Source organism: Pyrus communis, chromosome 6 (assembly GCF_041283825.1).
Source record: "Pyrus communis isolate YQ-2024b chromosome 6, ASM4128382v1, whole genome shotgun sequence".
NCBI lineage: Eukaryota > Viridiplantae > Streptophyta > Magnoliopsida > Rosales > Rosaceae > Pyrus > Pyrus communis.
In genome coordinates this window covers 18,020,670-18,038,981 of record NC_142570.1, presented here as the reverse complement: position 1 = coordinate 18,038,981, position 18,312 = coordinate 18,020,670, and the positions used below count along the sequence as shown (strand labels likewise).

Genomic DNA, 18,312 nt, shown 5'->3' with positions numbered 1-18,312 from the left:
AGCGGAACATAATAACGTCCGTCATGGGAGAGTATGTCTTCTCGTAATCAATCCCAAGGCGTTGTGAAAAACATTGCGCCAAAAGGTGGGCCTTATATCTAGGGGTGGTTTGGTATGGGATCGCAAACGGAAATAGGGATCTCGAATCCCAAACTGAAAATGTTCGGGACGAAAATTTAAAGATCAATCCATAACCAAAATTTCGGTATTCCCAATTTTCGGGATTCATGAAATATTTTCTATGGATGGTTAGGTATTCCCAAATTTTATACAAATTGAAATACCAATCATTCATACCAAGTCAAATTAACATGCAACCAAAATAAAATAAGTAACAAACCCAAAAACAAAAAAATAAGTTACAAACCTAATATGTTCAAAAACTAATAATACAATTTTTTTGATTTCGTGTTGAAGAAATAGACACATTTGGTTAAGAAATAGCAGTGCAAGGTGAGTGTGTGTGGGAGGTTCATATCGGCAGATGTGATGATAAAGGGCTATGGTTAATGCATGTAGACCACACCAATTATATTGCTACTAGTAGTTAGCAATATATATATATATATAATATTTATTTTCGGTTCGGTATGGGTTACCAAAAAATTGAGGAGACAATACTGATTCCCGTATAAAAATTTCGGAATCGGTTCAGATATCACCCTGAAAATTTCGGGAATTTTGGTTTGGGATAGGGATTATCTTTTTGTTCGGGATTTTCGGGAATTTTTTCCAACACTACTTATATCGTACGACCTTATTATTCTCATTACCCTCCTTATGAATACCCATTTGAAACCTAGGGTTTTTACATCTTAGGGTGTTGGAATGATTGATTTGAACATGTGACGATTCAATAAGGTGCTGATTAGGTGTTGTAGAGAAAAATAATTTGAGAGAGAATGAGATAATTCTATTAGAAACATGGTGTGTTACAATGTAAGGCATATCCAACTTTATATAGTGGTGTGGCGATCTTGATAAATTATAAAAAATACCCCTAATTCAATAGGGGAATCAATTGCCTAATCAATTTAGAAATGAATGGTCTAAACGGTTACAACAATTAATTGTGGAATGAACGAGCTATTTAGTTGAGGAATCAATGACCTATTCTATTCATCATCAATTGGTGGACGGACAAAAATATCTTTCACCAATAAACATTTTTTATTTTTTTACTTCATGATGATCCATTTTTTTTGGGTAAAACTATGAAAGAGAAAACTCAAGGGAGGGAGAAATGTTTTAAAATTTTGTGCAAACAATAAGATACTTAGAAACATACTTGAGTTTTTTTACTAAATGATCTCATTTTACCATTTTAACTCTCCGTTGCTGAAATATCAGTGTTTAGTATGTCGTCAATATATCATCATTATATCGTCAATAATTAATTGATATGTAGTCGATATTTGATTTTGATCAGTTAAGCAATTGAGATTTAATTTATACTTTTACAACAAACTGTTAATTCACTCGCAACAACTTAGTATCAAACTTACTAAAGCATACATATCATGCTAGCTACCATCCATGTGAGTTGAACTTAAGTCGTTTCCTAACTAAATACTAGGTGTTGCTAGACTAACTCATCATGTGGAAGGAGAAATGAAATAGGTAATGTGGAGCCAAAAATAATCACAAGGTGACACGTGAATTTTTGGATAAAAAATGATAAAATTATCTTCGAGGAACACCAGGATTTCTACGAGCTAGCAGCGAGCAATCATCCCTCAACCAAGTCAAAAGTGCTCAAAATAGGTAACAATTCAAAACCTATTTCATCTATCCTCATCAAATCCTCTCCACAAGGTAACTCCCAAAATCTTTCCCCTTTTATTATATTAATTAGCTAATCAATTAGGCAATTATTCTATTAATTGGCTAATTAATTAGTTAATTATTTAATTATTCCCAATTGAACACAAATCAAGAACCTAGCCCACAAAAGGAGCCAAATGGCCGGTTCTCTCCCACCCAAGGAGGCCGGCCACACCCCTATAAATATTACCTTATTCTCTCCAAAACTGAAGTCGAACTCTTTTGCTAAACTCTCTAAATTCTCTAAACACTTTTCTCTCAAAATTCTTAACTTTGGTATTAGAGGTTCTTCGCCCAAAGCCCTCCCATTCATCATGGGTGCGTGGGGCTCTTACCCTTGATCTAATATGTTATTTGTTTTGTAGGTATAATTTTATCCTAGAGTAAGAAGGAAAAAATTTACATCCACAGGTAAGGAGGAGGATTATCTCTCCTCCTAATCTCTCATTCCCAATAGGGTGTGGATAGTTTTGTTGTGTTTGGTTGGAATTAAACGACCACACCAAGAAATGTAAAAAGAAGTTACTGGTTTTGTTACATTTGAAGGTGAAACAAAGTCAGAAATTAAGCACTGATCAGGGCTAGATGTCAGAGAGAGAGGAAGCCTTTATTAGATGATAACTTGACTTGACATGACTAGGTATTATTACCAACTGAAATGTCTACTTTCAAATGAATGCAAATAAAGTTGATGACCTTTGCAACTTATAGTAATCAGCCACTTTCGGAGTGACCATTTTAATATATATGTATAAATAAATATATATATATATTTTATAGTTATGTATATGGGAATTAATTATCTACATCAAACTTTAACAATCATAACTATCTATTTTGTAATTATCGATTCATAAATTATTCTTAAAAAAATTCAATTTGAAATTATTTACTTATTTAATTATCATATTTGCTTATTTAATTATCATGATAAAATTTCATTATTTCTTATATTACAAAATGCCCGTCAACTGCTTTGAACTCAGTTAGATGTCTCAAATATTTCCAATTTGGCTAATATTTTGCAAGGATGATTTATGAAGTGAAACATGAAAAATAAATTGTTTGCATCGTTGAAATTCGATGTAGTATGAGCCCCACAACTAATCCACATTAAAAAAAAAAAAAGGAATTTCTTCCCTTAAGGGTCTCATATATATATCGGATTAGAATCTGGATACATACGCTTTTGACACACATTTTGACACACGATTGTGTAGGGTCCACTCCGTAACTGCCTTTCTTTATATCTTGCCATAGAGACTATGTCCACAAAAAAATAATAATAATAATAATCAACCAAATCTGAAATAATATAACCGTTTAGATTAAATTGAGTATTTCTTTGTAGAACCGTCCATTTTCTTCACTAAAAATTAATGTCCTAATCGTTTTGCGTTTGATCTAAGTATTTGCAAGGATGATCTATGAACGGTTCGAATGATTGAAATACATTACAAAGTGAGTCCTACAAATGAGTGTCAAAATACATGTTAAAAGCGTGTGTGATCAAATCTTAACCTTTACACATATATATATATATATATGTATATGTATATGTATACATACATACATACATACATACATACATACATACATACATACATAAATACATACATACATATATATAGGGTTAAATTGTAATACATAGTTGGGGCTAGGCACGGGCCGGGTTGGCCCCAAATTTGGAAGAACCAGACCGTACCCGTTTTAAAATGTAATGGGGCAGGCTGGGCTGGGTAGAAGGATTTTGAGTTTGGGAACCAGACCTAACCTGGCTCGTTTAAAACGACCTGGTTCGGGACAGGTCCACGGGTCTAATTACTTTTTTTTTTGGGTTTTGGGCATAATGAGATTGAAGCAGGAGACTGAAAGCCACTATAAACATGTCGATAACTTCAGTCCACCATAAGCATGTCGATAACTTGATCCATGGTTGTTGAATCTAGAAGTTCCTCCTTAAGGCTTGAATCGACAATCTGATCAATTTGTTCCGTGGTGCTCCAAACTGACTTAGCCTATCCTGCAATGTCAATTTGCTCCATAAATGATGGATCCAATTCTTTTTTTCTAGTTATCAGCTCAAGTAAAACAATCCCATAAATGTACCCATCAGATTCCACGCCCCTTGCTGTTCTAAATGCATTTTCTATCAAAAGCCATGAAAAAATAACAACTCAGTTCATTGATTAAATGAATCTGGAAGCTTTAGACTAGCTGGGATTTCTTCAGTGTTCACTTGGTTTAGAACCCTGTAAAAAGTCTCTAACCAGTCTTTGTTGTGTTGTCACCACAACCACAAAGATCCATATTAGATAATCATACATTAAACTTACTGACTGAAATCAAAACTTAAATACAGATGCTCACAACCACAAAGAGTCAGATGCTCTAAGGTCTAAACTCCAAAACAAATTCAAAAAAAAGAAAGAAAAAAAAAAAAACCATCTCAGATTTCCCACCATACCTGCAGATTAATGAAAACCTAGATGGGCCAAATACCAAATCTTGTAGAAAATTAAGATTTGAAAGGAGACACTGGAAGACTAAGAACATAGGGCACGGTGGTCGATTTCGATTCGCATGGCGCTGACGATGGTGGTGTTTGACAATCTTGAGGTGCTGATGATGGGGGTGGTGGATGAGATGATTGACGGAAAGTGGTGGTCGTCAGGACATAGGTGAGAGACATGGGAGATTCGACGAAATCCAAATCGCAAAATTGAGAAGATGGATGGTGCGGGTGCCTAGGTTCTGGGATGTCGTCGAGGACTTGTGACGGTGGTGATGTCGAGATGGTGGAGGAGATGACAGACGGAGAGTGACAAAGTGTGGGTGGAAACGTGGAGGGGAGGAGGTTGTGTACTAGGACAAGAAAATCGGTTCGGAGGTGAACTTGGCGGATCCTAAATCGGAAACCGAGTTGAACTCGAAGATTACGAAGCAGATTTGGAGGACAAAATCAGAGAAGTTTGGGAGGGAGCGAAAACCAGTGAAGCTGCGCATATCAAAGACAGAGGCATCTGGAGAGAGAAAGAGAGAGAGATTGTGGGAAAGAGAGATCGAGAGCGAGGAGATTAAGAATCGACAGATCCGAAAGGGAGGACTGAGGAGATGAGAGTCTTTGAGAAGGTGTGAGAAAATAGGAAAGAAATGGGAAAATGTTAAAAACGGGTCGGTCTGGGTACTCGTTTTTCTATACTTCTGGACCCGGCCAGCACGGTCCTGTTTTTTTTTTTTTTTTTTTTTTTTTAAAAAATTAGGAATGGGCCTGTACCAATCCCGAACCTTGATCACCCATCCCGACCCGCGGTTTCTATACCCGTTTGCCCACCCCTATATATAGTTCAAATTATGCTTTATAAGATGTTTTTGGCATTGAGTGGCGGTTTTTTTTTTCTTGGTAGGACATGATTGTAGAGTAGCAATGTAGTGCAGTAAAATAATGGAGAGGAGCGAACAGTTGAAGAAAGAAAATAGAGACTAAAAGTAGGTGATGGTAACGAGTTGTACCGCCTAACCATATGCCGGGTAATTGTAGGTACCTATAATTAATCATAACTTCCGCTTCTGTTTGTATATATTTTTGGCTTATTAGTCAAAATATCCCTTGAAACTACTGTTGAGTCTCAGTTATCTTCTGAAATTGGTTTTGTCTTACTTCGCCTTAGAAACTGACATTTTCAACTCTTTTATCTCACTTTACCCACTTCCGTTAAGGGACTGTTAAATTTAAAGGTATTTTAGATATTTCAATTTTTACACATTTATTTACCTCTATCCTACACATTAAACAAGTCTCAATTTTATTTTTGACAACTCTAATTCAAACGCATAAATTTTGGTCATTTTTACAAATAAATTATTCAATCAATAGAAAAATTATGAGCAACAAAATCATTGTATCAACCAAAATAAGGGTTACATTTGTTCATAGAGCATCACTTGCAAGACATCCATGTATTGGCTCAAAACTTAGCCATTGAAAAATATTCATTACAACAAAATCATTATACCATTAAGCTATCCTAACCAAAATACTTCCCAAACAAAATAAATTATTTAAAGAAAATTTGCACAGTTTGAAACAAAAAATTTCACATTATTGAGCAATGATTCCACAAGACATGAGCTTGTTCAGGAGCAAAGTGAGACAACACCAGTTTCAGGAATAAGCTGAGATTCAATGGCAGTTTTAGGGGGCATTTCAAATAATAAGCCTTTTTTTTTTTAAACAAACGATAGTATTTTCACTAAAGAAATGAGGGAGTAGGCTAAGTTTCACAATGAATTAGCCATAATAATATTGTTTAAATTCATTTTTGTCGATAATTGAATCTAAAACATCTTACTTACAAGTGAAAAAAAATACTAATAGACCGCAGTACTAAGTGATTATTTCTGTTTATATATTTAAGAGTGTAATTTGCATAATCCTTAGAAAGAACACATTTCATGATTAGAATAGAACGGTTTTGAATGATTTTGTTGACCTCACATGTTTCGTCCTTTTTATTTATTTATTTAATTTAATTGATGTGGGTTGTTTGGATTTGGATCTTTTTCTGAGCTAACGAAGAGAATCCTTCTGACCAATCATCATGGGTCGTTGGATTTTTATCCAACGGCTACAAATTGGAGGATCCCTTTAAAGTTATAATAATTATAACCGTTGGATAAAAGTCCAACGGTCCACGATAATTGATCAAGAGGATCCTCTCTATTAGCCCAAGAGAGGATCTGAATCCGGATGTTTTGGCCTCACTTTCTGTATTTATCGGTCATTAGATTTTCTGGCCCCTTACTTGTGATACCTATTCTCCATGAAAACAACAAATCAAACAAAAATAAAAAAATTAACAATAAATTCATCTAAATTGGCCATAACAATGCTCATAACGTTACCAATCCACCTAAATTGTAATACACCACAATAATATTTTAAGATATAGTATAAGTAAATTAGTAATACTTTAGGAGTTCAAAGATCCTCTCATTAATATTCCTCGGAAAAATGAATAAAAAGAATTCCTTCTAAAAACAAGTTTAATACATGATGAACAAATTAAATTCCTTACAATTGCAAATTCGACCGTTAACCAGGTTTTAAGCCTCTCAATGCATAACTCCCTCAAAAGCGGATGACAAAGAGTCCATGTTTTTCACACAATGTTATAATGTTGATACAAAAATTAACATTAAATTGCGATATGGCATAGAATTTATGAAAAGTCTTAATTTAAAAGAATCTTCTTACTGTGTCTCTAAAACTAAATAAGATCATAAAACCATGAATAAAATTGAAATTATGATAAACAAAAACAACTCTCAAACATGACGAACGAATTTTATCTCCAACAAAATTAAAATAATTAAGTATTAATATATAAGACTATTGAAACAGATTTTGAGTTCAAATTTCAGTAACAACAGTATTATTGAACAAAAAAAAAAAAAAAAACAATATTTAACTCCATCAATTTCAACTGCAATTCCATATAAAATCCCAATACCACAACCAGACACGGGGCAAATTAACCAGACACACTCTCTCTCTCTCTCTCGATCCTTCTCTCTCTCTTGTCCCAACAAATTAAAACCCAAATTAATGATGAAATTTGTTTCTTTTTTATCAACGTGCCTCCCCCTCCTCTCCCCCCTTCCCATGAAAAGAAAGAGACAGAAATCCACGTGGGTAATTCCAAATTCCTCAGAAGGGTATTTCCGTAATTCCGTACCCCTCAAAGTTGGAAACCCCCCATTAAATAAACGCGCCATCTCTCTCTCTCTCTCTCCCCCTCTCTCTCTCTCTCTCTCTGCAAAATTCTTTCTTTTATTTTCTCCCCAAAAAAACCCGCTCGGAGAGAAGTAGAAGGTGTGGAGAGATAGGGTTTCGTATTGAGAGGTCCGTAATGGCGAGTGGGTGGGTGAAGTCGCTGCAATGCAAGTCGAGAGCGTTCGAAGACGTTTACCATCCGAACCCGAAAAATCTGATGAACAGCGCGAGTTGCAGAAAGAGCGTTCAAAACATCAAGGACGTCATGGACACTACAAAACCAAGAAAGCCGAAGCCGTCGCCTCCGCCGGGTCCGCAGCCCAAGCGGTCCAAACCGAAACACCTGGGTCGACCCACAAAACCCGAGCCCAGTTCGAGCCCGACCCAACCAGTCCGAACTCGTCAGCCGCGACCCCACTACCCGTTCTTGCCGTCATTGACGGAGCTCCCGGAGGACCACCCCTCGCGCAATGTCGTCGAGATTATCTTCCACACCAGCTGGGGACCGAAGGCCTTTTCGGGTCGGATCGAGATGATTTTTAAGGTCCAGAACGGGTCCAGGTCCGTTGCCCGGTTCGAGGAGTACAGGGAGGTTGTAAAGGCGCGGTCCCGGGTCGGGTCCAAAGGCGGGGCCCAGTGCGAGGAGGAGAATGCGCGGTGCGTCGCGGACGGAAACGAGGTCATGCGGTTCCACTGCCTCGGTCCCGCCAGCTCCGGCGTCGGGGTGTACGACGCTTGCAGCGGAATGTGGGGGTTTCACGGCGGAAAGGGAAAAGCGATTTGCACGTTTTCCGATAGCGGCGTGGCCCACGAGAGAGCAGGTGCTGGTGGGGCCAGGGGACGGAGGGCGATGCTGGTTTGCCGGGTCGTTGCGGGTCGGGTTTCGAAGCAGTTGGAGTTGGAGTCGTTGTTGGATGGCCGGGTCGAGTTCGACTCGGTGAGCGGAGACAGCGGCGAGTTGCTGGTGTTTGATTCACGCGCCGTGTTGCCGTGCTTTCTTATCATCTATAAACTGTAAAAATACAATGTCCTTTTTTAAAGAATTTGTCCCTTTTTCTATTTATTTTTGTGTTTTTTTTTATCACACCTTGTTCTTGCATTTATCAATTCAATTTTTTCTCTTTTTTTTGTTTTGGGTTTTTGATATTTTGGGTGTGATTTATGGAAAAATTGAGTTGATAAATGCCGAATTAACCAGTTTTCGGTTTTAATTCATCTGTGATTACTGTCATGTTCATATTTTTTACTGTTTTACTAATGTAAATAATGGGTTTTTATTGCATGATTTTGTTAAATTATTTTGCTCGTGAGATAACAACGTTACTATTCTCTTTTATATAAATGGTGAAGGTAGCTTCGAATTTAGAACTCTTTCAACACGGTTGCATCAGTTGGGATTATAAAACTTGAAATCTATTTTTTTATAGTAATTAGCATTAATCTGTCGTTATTATGGGCAGGAGTTCATATATTTCATGAGCACGATATGGAATTTTAACTGGTAATATAACAGTCACCAACAAACATAATGATGACAATTGTGGGATAATTGTAACACACACACACACACACAAATGATTACAACTTCAGAACTAAGTATTAATTCTGAGCAATTATAATTTCGGATATTGGTTCAACAGCTAAATTAAGTCGCCACCAACTAAATTCATTAGTCGGTTATAATATATAGATACGTAATTTCAGATATAACATGTTACAAGCATTGTTCTAAAAATTCTCATTTAACGTCGTCGAGGCCCTTCTTAGGCGCTAAGAAGCTAGTTAACGTCTTGATTAATTCCTAGGAGTTTCAAAATTAAGAGAGGATGCCCAACTAGGCATCCACTTAGGTCGCGACTCTCACATAAACAGAAAATAGATAACTTTCTTTTTTTGCATTTTATTTTTTTAATAAATTATAAAAGACTTGTTGAATACTCAGATGAATACTCATTATATTATGGTTCCCCATGTTTTCAATATGTTTTAATACTTTCTAATCTGTCATTCAATTTTTGAATGTATGTATTCCAAGTCAATTATGTATTTTTTAAGTATAAACAAATACTTATTTATACGATATATAATATATTTATTTTTAAATCCGTCTAATTCACTTAGACCCTCGCCTAGGCCCCACTTAGGCGCTAGAACCTGCCTAGGTGCTAGGCCCCACTCTACCTCAATGACGCCTAACATCTTTTAAAACCTTTGTTACAAAACTCGAAATGTGTATGAATAGTATAAATAAGCCCAACATGAACATAAATAAGTAAACTTGAGCACCACCCACTCATTGCCCATGCGTAATATTCATGTTACACAAGAAGGATTTCTTTATGCTGATGAAGGAATTACTTGTGTAACACAAAAGTACAATCTTTAAAAAAGAAAGACTGAACTTTTCCAGATTTTGTTAAAGGGATAGAAAATGAAGAGACGAGGAATGAAAAGCATAGATGTTGTTTTTCCAATAGAAGTATGGTTAGTTGGTGTTGTTATTTAGGTTTTTAGCATTCTGCTTTCTGGTAAAAAGGCTTTACATTTTCCCTTCTTGTTGAAGATGAAAGGGATACCGTCACGGTTTAATAATGCAACAGCCCTTCCGATTAGTATTACGCTTTAGTGGTATTCTTTTTTAAGTGAGAAATTTTAGGTTTGATTCTCGTTAAAGGCAAATTTGAACCACATTATTATGGCTGCCTATAATGAGACTTAGCCTAATCTCTCACCACCACCAGGGTCGGTCTAGAGATTTTTGAGGCCCGGGTCGACGCCAAAAAATGTGCCCTCATTTTATATAAGAAAATTATTTGTTTTCACACTTAAGACATCGATAAAATTATACTTAGAAAAACACTTCAAACTTAATAATTTAGAAACACAGAAAAGCTAATTTATTTTGTATCGTGAGAAGAAAACAAAAAAAACTCCGGGTTTACAAGTAGATAGATATGAGTTTTGTTTTCCATCTGAACTTTTAAATTGTTTTTGTATAAATCGTGAGGTGTTTTTTCTTATTTACCAACTTTGTCAATATGGGACTAAAAAAATAATGATGTTTTTGAGTCTTTAATTGATATGTACAAGTAATAAACGGGTACTAACTTAAACTTTTTGATGACACGTCATATGATTTGCAAATTTGGTCTAAAAATGTGGTCAACGCAGTACTCTTTGTTGAAGATTATACTTGAATTGGAACAAATGTTTAAAAATAACAACTCACCTATCTACTAGCTACTAATTAAAAATAAACTAATAACCAAACAAAAATTCGTAAAAATTGAAAAGAATAAATATGCACTTAGCATTTCGAACTTAGGATCTCTCATTAATTTAAAACAACAAAAACCATTGATTCTAATTAAACTTCCTGATCATTTAGCCAAATTTTATATATTTATACTCTTATGAAAAGAAATTTGTAAAAATTGAAAAGTAAATAAGCACACACATGGTGTTTTGAACCCAAGACCTCCTCATTAATTTCAAACAACAAAACCACCCGTTGTAGTTAAATTTCTCTGTCATTGAACCAAATTTTATAAATTTATACTCTTATGAAAATATATATAAATATACCACCCTAATAATTTTGATGCCCTCAATTATTTTGGGCCTCGGACGGTCGCCCTGCTAGCACTGGGCCTGGGCCGACCCTGCTCATCACTTAGTGTAGATAATATCATTTGTTAAAAAAAAAAAAAATGCAACAGCCCCATGTGGCCATATCCCACTATTTTCGAATAACATATTTTTATTGTGTAAATTTTAAAATCGGGATTTGGAGCATTTCAACTTATTGATCTTCATTCAAAGATTATGTCCAAAAAATCATTTGAATAAAAAACCAATTAGTGATCGAAATTCATCAAGCAACTCGACGATGCAAGTACTAGTAACATAGTTATGATGAACCGTTCATTTATTTGATATATTTGGATGACAAAATGATTTACGATTTGAATGGCTACTCACAAAATAGTCATGATTAACCATTCATTTATTTAATACATTCGGATGACAAAACGATTTACGATTTGAATGACTTTTTGTATGGATGATTTTCAAATGAGAATTAAGAAATTGAACAATTTTCATATAAAATATAACAATTAAGATACGCTATTTACAAAAAATGAGATATGTACATTTCACGTGATAGTAAAATCATTCCAGAGTCAAACTTGTGAGGTAGGCGTCCGTTTCATTTTCATATGTTTGTCTTGGTCCATTGCTATCCCTCACAGTGAGTCGCCTCAGCAGATTTGATGCTGCTGAATAAGCCTAATTTGGTTGACTGGCAAAGTACAGCGCGAGTCACGCAACGGTTTTGCTGCCAAAACTATTACTTGGCTTAAGAGAAAATGAAAGGTACGGCCACAAATCACAATCTTTGATGTGCACCTTGTGCCCAATAAAATTTAATTCCACTTACCAAAAGTCTCTAACCATTTCCAATTTCATGCATGTTTTTCAAGTCAAGCAAAAATAAAATATTGTTCCGTCTGCTAAATGTATTGATTCTACACCTAAAATTTTTGAAATGCCTCATTTTCTAAGATCAATCGAAAGAGCTTACCGGATGCACCATTGACCTCAGACAAGTCGATCAGGCGGGAGAAGAGCTAAAAAGAAAAAAAAAAGCATAGTGGGTGAGCAAAAAGCAAATACCAATGAAGACCGGACGTGGAATTTCAAACAAGAAGACATAGTAGCCTAGCCGGGGAGGAAGATTCTCCAGCTCGAGTCCTTGTTGTATACATAGTTGAAAATAGAGTGGAAAGTACGGTTCAAAACCAAGGCCAAAAAGCGATCCTTACAAGAGCTTTTCTTGTTTCTATTGAATCGTAACGGTGCTTATTTGTTGACTCTTGCAATTGTCAAAGAATGTTGTGACATTTTCCTCATGGTGTCTTTATGGTAGTTATCCAACTCTCAAGGTTTAGCCATCACGAGTGCTATCTTCCTTCTTGGTTGAGTGTAGGTTTTCCATTCTTGAGAATTGTTTTATGTTTCTATTGAATTTGCCATTGTGCATTGTGGTGTTTATTTTGGCACCTCTAGGGCCTTGTTCATGCTCTCGGAATTTCCTATGTGATTTTTTCCTGAGTAAGGTTTCCTTTAAGGATCACGTTTTTACCCATTGTAAGTTAATGATTATTTTTAACGAAAATAAAATTTAAGTTTATTTTTGAGAATTTTTAAATCACAGGAACCGAATTGAGAATGTGATTAACCCTTTTACAAATAGTGGAGAACATAAATTACAGGACACCTAGTGAGTCAATCAGCATCAGTTCACCTAATCAATATAAAATACAAGTTACATTAGGACATGAAACTTTAGAGCTTAGTTACGGTATATGTATTTACTAAATACTTAGAAGTCAAACTGGACATGTCCTGTAGCCAGTTTCAAGGGTTTGATATTTGGGTTAGAAATTCAAAAATAACATTAAATCATGACTAAGACATTTCATTGTTTTTATTTTTTATTTTTTTAAATAAAATAAAAAAGAGAATTAGCTGGTGGCTTTACCATGACAGTCCACCATTCCAGGAGCTAGAAAGATTCACCGAGGTATTTCAATCTCTTCCTAACGACCATCGTGTAATCTACCAGCACAAGGAATCAAACTCAGAACGTACCGTATGAAATACGGACTTAGAATTTATCCTAACCATTGGTCCATCCCGTGGTGGATGACATCTCACCGTTTTCTCCCAACTGATATCTAAACTCAGCCCAAACTCTCTAGTTTTTTTTCTTTGGCTGGCAAATAACCGAACTCCCTCTACTGGTAGTGGTTAACAGCGGAACTCCGTTTAAGTACCAGAATAATAAGAACCCATGCCTATACATACAGCTCTGAACTGCGAGAATCATAGGGCAAGGGTAACATCAATTCGGTTTGAGGAAAAACAAAGAAACAGAGTCCTACAGCAGTGCTCAAAAGAAACGCTTTCCCTAAATCGATGCCCTCATGCTACTAGTACTAGCTAAAACAACGAGTCTCAATAACCGAAGTTTTTATCAAAATTCATTAGTCGTTGAAACTGGGAAAAAGGGGATGGATGGGGTGAATCAAATCAGATTCCGGAGATAGGAGAGCCCGCAATGTGCCTCTAATGTACATGTTTGTCATGCAGCACCGATGCAGATGAATTATAGTCTCGCCACGGTCATTGGTACTCAACTAGGACATACAATGGCTTTCCATTCAACCTCTCACGTCCCTGCAACATCCAAACATGAAGTCACTGAATGGACAATGGTGGCTCAAAAAATAGCAATGCAAACTGAGGAAAGCCAAGAGTCAAACCAACTCACTTGTAAATCTGGTAATTCAATTAAGCATGCACATTCGACCACTTCTGCTCCAACGCGTTCTGAGATAAACATTTCATTTAAAATCAAACATACAGAATCACCGCAAAGGTCTGCGAGCATCCACAAATCCAAATAATGTATTTCAAGAAAGTCAAGCAGAGATAATAAATTGATACTTAGAACACAACTGGAACGTGGATTGAAATACGAAAGTTAGACGCAGATCACCAACGGATGCACCAGTCATTAGTCCCATATAAACTATCAGTTGTTCCAATAACTTAACCAACATCTTGTTTATATTATCAAAAGAGTGATTACCCAATAAATTCATTGCAGCACAGAGTGTGCCTCCTGTGGCTATTAAATCATCTACCACCAGAGCACGCTCACCAAGTTCCACTGCTCCAACATGCATCTCAAGACAGTCCCTTCCATATTCCAAAGTGTATTCTTCAAAAATAACGTCACCTGCCCCAACAGAAAAGTTTTACAACAATCCTAATATTAGCCACAACTTCATCTCAAGGGGAAAAGGAGATGCAAAACTATATGTAACTGATGCCAGATGACCATAATGGAATGTTAGAATTTGAAATATATATGCTCCTAATTGTCAAGAGCATCATGAACAATCTAGGTAGAGTATATAACAAACAAATAAGCCCTATAGTTCACGGAAACAAGAAAGCAAAGATAATCCTCGACCCTTTAAGAACAAAATTAATCCGAGAGATTCTATATCTAACGTTATAACCATGGCGTAGTGAAAGACATGCAAGAACTGGAGAGGACAGAAACAGATATATTTTATGCAAGATTAGACAACAAAACCACAACAGAACACAGAGCATCTTAAATTATCAAGGACTATGAATTGCTCCAAATGAAGGCAATTCCAAGCAGTGTGTTCGAAGGACCAACTGGACAAACCCAAATGTTAAGGTGTATATATCACTACTCTCTTGCACTTGATCTTAAAATGTGAAGACATATATCGGTCACTGTACTAAGAGACTTAGCAAACTTTGCTGTATCGACAAACTGAAAAATTGCTTATTATAAAACATGTCAAAATACAGTCACTTATACCAAGAGACGTACACAAAATATCTAATAGAATCAAATTTACCGGGCAGCTTTTTTGGTTTTCTCAGGGGAACGAACTTCGCTCCTATTGCCAATGCAATTGGAGGACCAAAGATAAAACCTCGCGCCTCAATTCCTGGAATAAACAAAAACAGAAACATCATATTTCAGAAGATCACAGGGTATGGCAAATTGTCATTCTAATAGACAGCTTGAGACTTAAAAGAACACAACATTAACACCACTAACTTAGAAAGGCCCCAAAAAACACAAATTCTGTGTAGACAATAATTAGCTTTGTTAACGGAGTAATAGACGTACACCAGCACAAATAATCACAATGTACCGCAGAATGTGAGAAACGAGACAAACAATTTCTCAATTGTCCAACTATATCCAGGTCCCTGGCTTGACAGAAACAGTAGTCAAGGATATAGAAAGATGTCAAACGAAAAAAGAAGGTATTTTGAACAGAATTCCTGAATGCAAAACCTGGAATTAACATGTCTCTGATACAATTACGAACTCATAAACAGGAGAAGACTACTAAATAGATAAAAAGGCTTTCACACAACAAGAGAGCCTAAGTCCACATAAGCGCACAAATAGAGAAATCCTAGTGTACATAAATCATGACAAAACATACATAAACAACTTTGGACCAAATCATTTGGGAAATGAATATAATAACTGAGAATCAAGCCCCATCAATAATGAGATGACATTAGATTTTCAACTATGTAGGACCTAAAGTAGTACATTAGCTATGATGAATTAGTACTGAAGTCAATCACGATGGATTCCTCGAGACATCAATGCGACTTTACAATCTCCATATACGCAAAGTGTAATTTTCTTCATAATCTTCCACAATGTAATATTTACCAAAATTTGTAGGGCCAAACAAAAGTAACTCCAATCCATAAAGTGAACCCTCAATACTTCCTCTATCAATTTTTGAAGGGCCAAAACAAAAGCTATCTACAGAAACAAGCCAAGACAGCAAATCATTCATACCTTATTACAGTAAACTATTCACATCATGATAATAAACTCCAACAATGCTCGACGCAAAGATTAGTATGTATGGCTGAAATAGTCAGTATAGTACGACATACCAAACACAACCTTAAGGAAATAAACAAAGGCAACATGAAGAGAGAGTAAATTAGGATCATCCAACGGTAAAGTTGGGCAAACCCACATTATAATGAAGCCAAAAAATTCGGCCCAATTGAGATGGGGGGTCCACTTTTAACAAGGTGGGCAGCATCACCAACCACCATCCACGCAAATTGAACCCGACCACATGCCAGGGGGGGAGAGAGAGAGAGAGAGAGCAAATGTGAAGAAATTTACAAAGGAGAATAAAGAAACGAGCTTGAGGGAGAGCTATCATCAGTGGCACAGCCCACTAACAAGGCTTAGAGTCAAACAAAAAATCACTCCCAAAACCCATTGTGACTTCCATTTCCATAATGTCTCTTAGAAGCATTCTAAAGGACAAGGAGAAACTTATGCAAATATAACAGTAGACAGCATTTCTTCATCACTCACACCTACTTTTTCTTCTAACCATGGACCCCACCACCTTCAAGTTAATCACTGTTATCAAAAGTTCATCAAAAGCTTAGGCCTTTGGCACATTTATTACAAAAGACATCACTACTCTAATTTGCACTAAGGGAAGGTAGCGAGTTTGAACCCAGAATGCAGCAAGATGAAGAAGAAGGGCAAGGGCAATCCACCAATTGCGTTTATACTTCTTACAAACAAATTGCTACTGAAAAAAACTAGTCTTCATGTTTTTTTACCTGCAACCACTGAAATATTTTTGCCTTTGTATCTCTCAACGAACAAATCGATGGTGTCCTTGAAGGCTTTTGGGTCCAATAATAAAGTTGTGATATCTTGGAACATAATTCCTGCACAGTATATGCCAGTCCCAGTAAATCAACCAAACAAAACCCATAGTTAAACAACCCTTTGATTATTTGGTAAGAAAAATAGATGAAGGTCATCACTTTCTGCACTAAAAAGAAAACCCACTTCAGCTTATCAAAGTTTTAAACAGCTTGATGAGCCAAAAATACACAAAAAAAAAAAAAAAAAAATTACAGCAAAATGTTTAAACGGGATGAAAAATATATAGAGAGGAAGCGAAAAACAAACCAGGTTTGGGAAAATTTGGGACGACCCGAATCTTGGTTTTAATGCCGTGGATGCGAGGATCTTCGTCCTTCAAAATCGACATTGTTGTTTATGCAGGAGACCCAGAAGAACTTGGTTTCTGTTTATGCAAGTTTCCTTCGCAAAAACTCAGTTTCTTCTGAAACCCCTGCGTGCGAGAGGGTATTTCTTCAACAGACAGAGTGAGAGAGAAGGGGCGCAAGGCACACAGAGATAAGAGAGAGAACTGTATTTATAGAGAGAGAAGCCAAAGTGTGCAGCGTGCTTTCAGTTTTAACTTTGAGAGAGAGAGAGAGAGAGAGAGGGAGAGAGAGAGTGATTTAAAAGAGAGATGAGAAGGTAAAAGGTGAAAAACCAAAACAAAAACAGAAGAATCACGATGGCATTTGCGCGCGGGGCTTGCTTTAGGCCGATTTCGCGCGTTCTTTGAGTAACTGACTTATGATGTAAATATTCCAAGATTTTTCGCGCATTATTTATAGTTTCTAGTTAATTTGTATTTAACTGAGCTAAATTGGTAGTATATCTGAAGTCGAATCATTTTTCTCATAATTAGACTAGTTTAGAGTAGGCTATTGTTTTTATAAAGAAAGGGGATTGAAATCTTCCCCGGGCAATACAAATACTTCTTTTGAATAACGTATATTTACTGCATAAATTAGAACCATTCAATTTCTTAAACTTCATTTGAAAATTATCCAGATAAAAAAGATTCTTAAACAGAAAAAGGATGTTGTGGAGCAAAAATTAATCAAGGGTTGGTACGTGGATTTTTGGACAGAAAAGACAAAATTACCCTTGAGGAGCACCAGAATTCCTACGCGCGAGCAGCGGACAATCATCCTACAATCAAGTCAAAAGTGCCCAAAATAGGTATTTATTCAAAACCTATTTCATCCATCTTCTCCACAAGGTAACCCCCAAAACATTCCCTTTAAATTATGTTAATTAGCTAATTAATAGATTTATTACCTAATTAATCTATTAATGGTTATTTAAATTACCAATTAACTATAAAATACACTCAAAAACACCACAAAGGGCCGGCCACCTTCTCCCCCCATGCCCTATATATACTACCCTATTTTCTCTAAAA

The 18,312-nt window shown here is 36.1% G+C and overlaps 2 protein-coding genes and 1 long non-coding RNA gene across 3 annotated transcripts; 1 reads left to right on the top strand and 2 right to left on the bottom strand.

Moving 5' to 3' along the window:
- Positions 1–3,250: 3,250 nt before the first annotated feature.
- Positions 3,251–4,969, bottom strand: LOC148696372 (uncharacterized). The gene is made up of 2 exons (XR_015963653.1): positions 4,292–4,969; positions 3,251–3,847 (listed from the first exon to the last, which is right to left on the bottom strand). It is a non-coding gene; the product is annotated as an uncharacterized LOC148696372 (long non-coding RNA).
- Positions 4,970–7,611: 2,642 nt separating this feature from the next.
- LOC137711726 (uncharacterized) lies at positions 7,612–8,728 on the top strand. Its single transcript, XM_068450984.2, has one exon. The coding sequence runs from the start codon at positions 7,737–7,739 to the stop codon at positions 8,616–8,618; it is 882 nt and encodes a 293-aa protein (XP_068307085.2). The 5' UTR covers positions 7,612–7,736; the 3' UTR covers positions 8,619–8,728.
- A 4,686-nt stretch (positions 8,729–13,414) lies between these two features.
- On the bottom strand, positions 13,415–17,509 carry LOC137711493 (adenine phosphoribosyltransferase 3). Its single transcript, XM_068450736.2, has 6 exons — positions 17,199–17,509; positions 16,841–16,951; positions 15,070–15,162; positions 14,259–14,408; positions 13,938–13,996; positions 13,415–13,843 (listed from the first exon to the last, which is right to left on the bottom strand). The coding sequence occupies exons 1-6, from the start codon at positions 17,278–17,280 to the stop codon at positions 13,790–13,792; spliced, it is 549 nt and encodes a 182-aa protein (XP_068306837.1). The 5' UTR covers positions 17,281–17,509; the 3' UTR covers positions 13,415–13,789.
- Between the last annotated feature and the right edge of the window lie 803 nt (positions 17,510–18,312).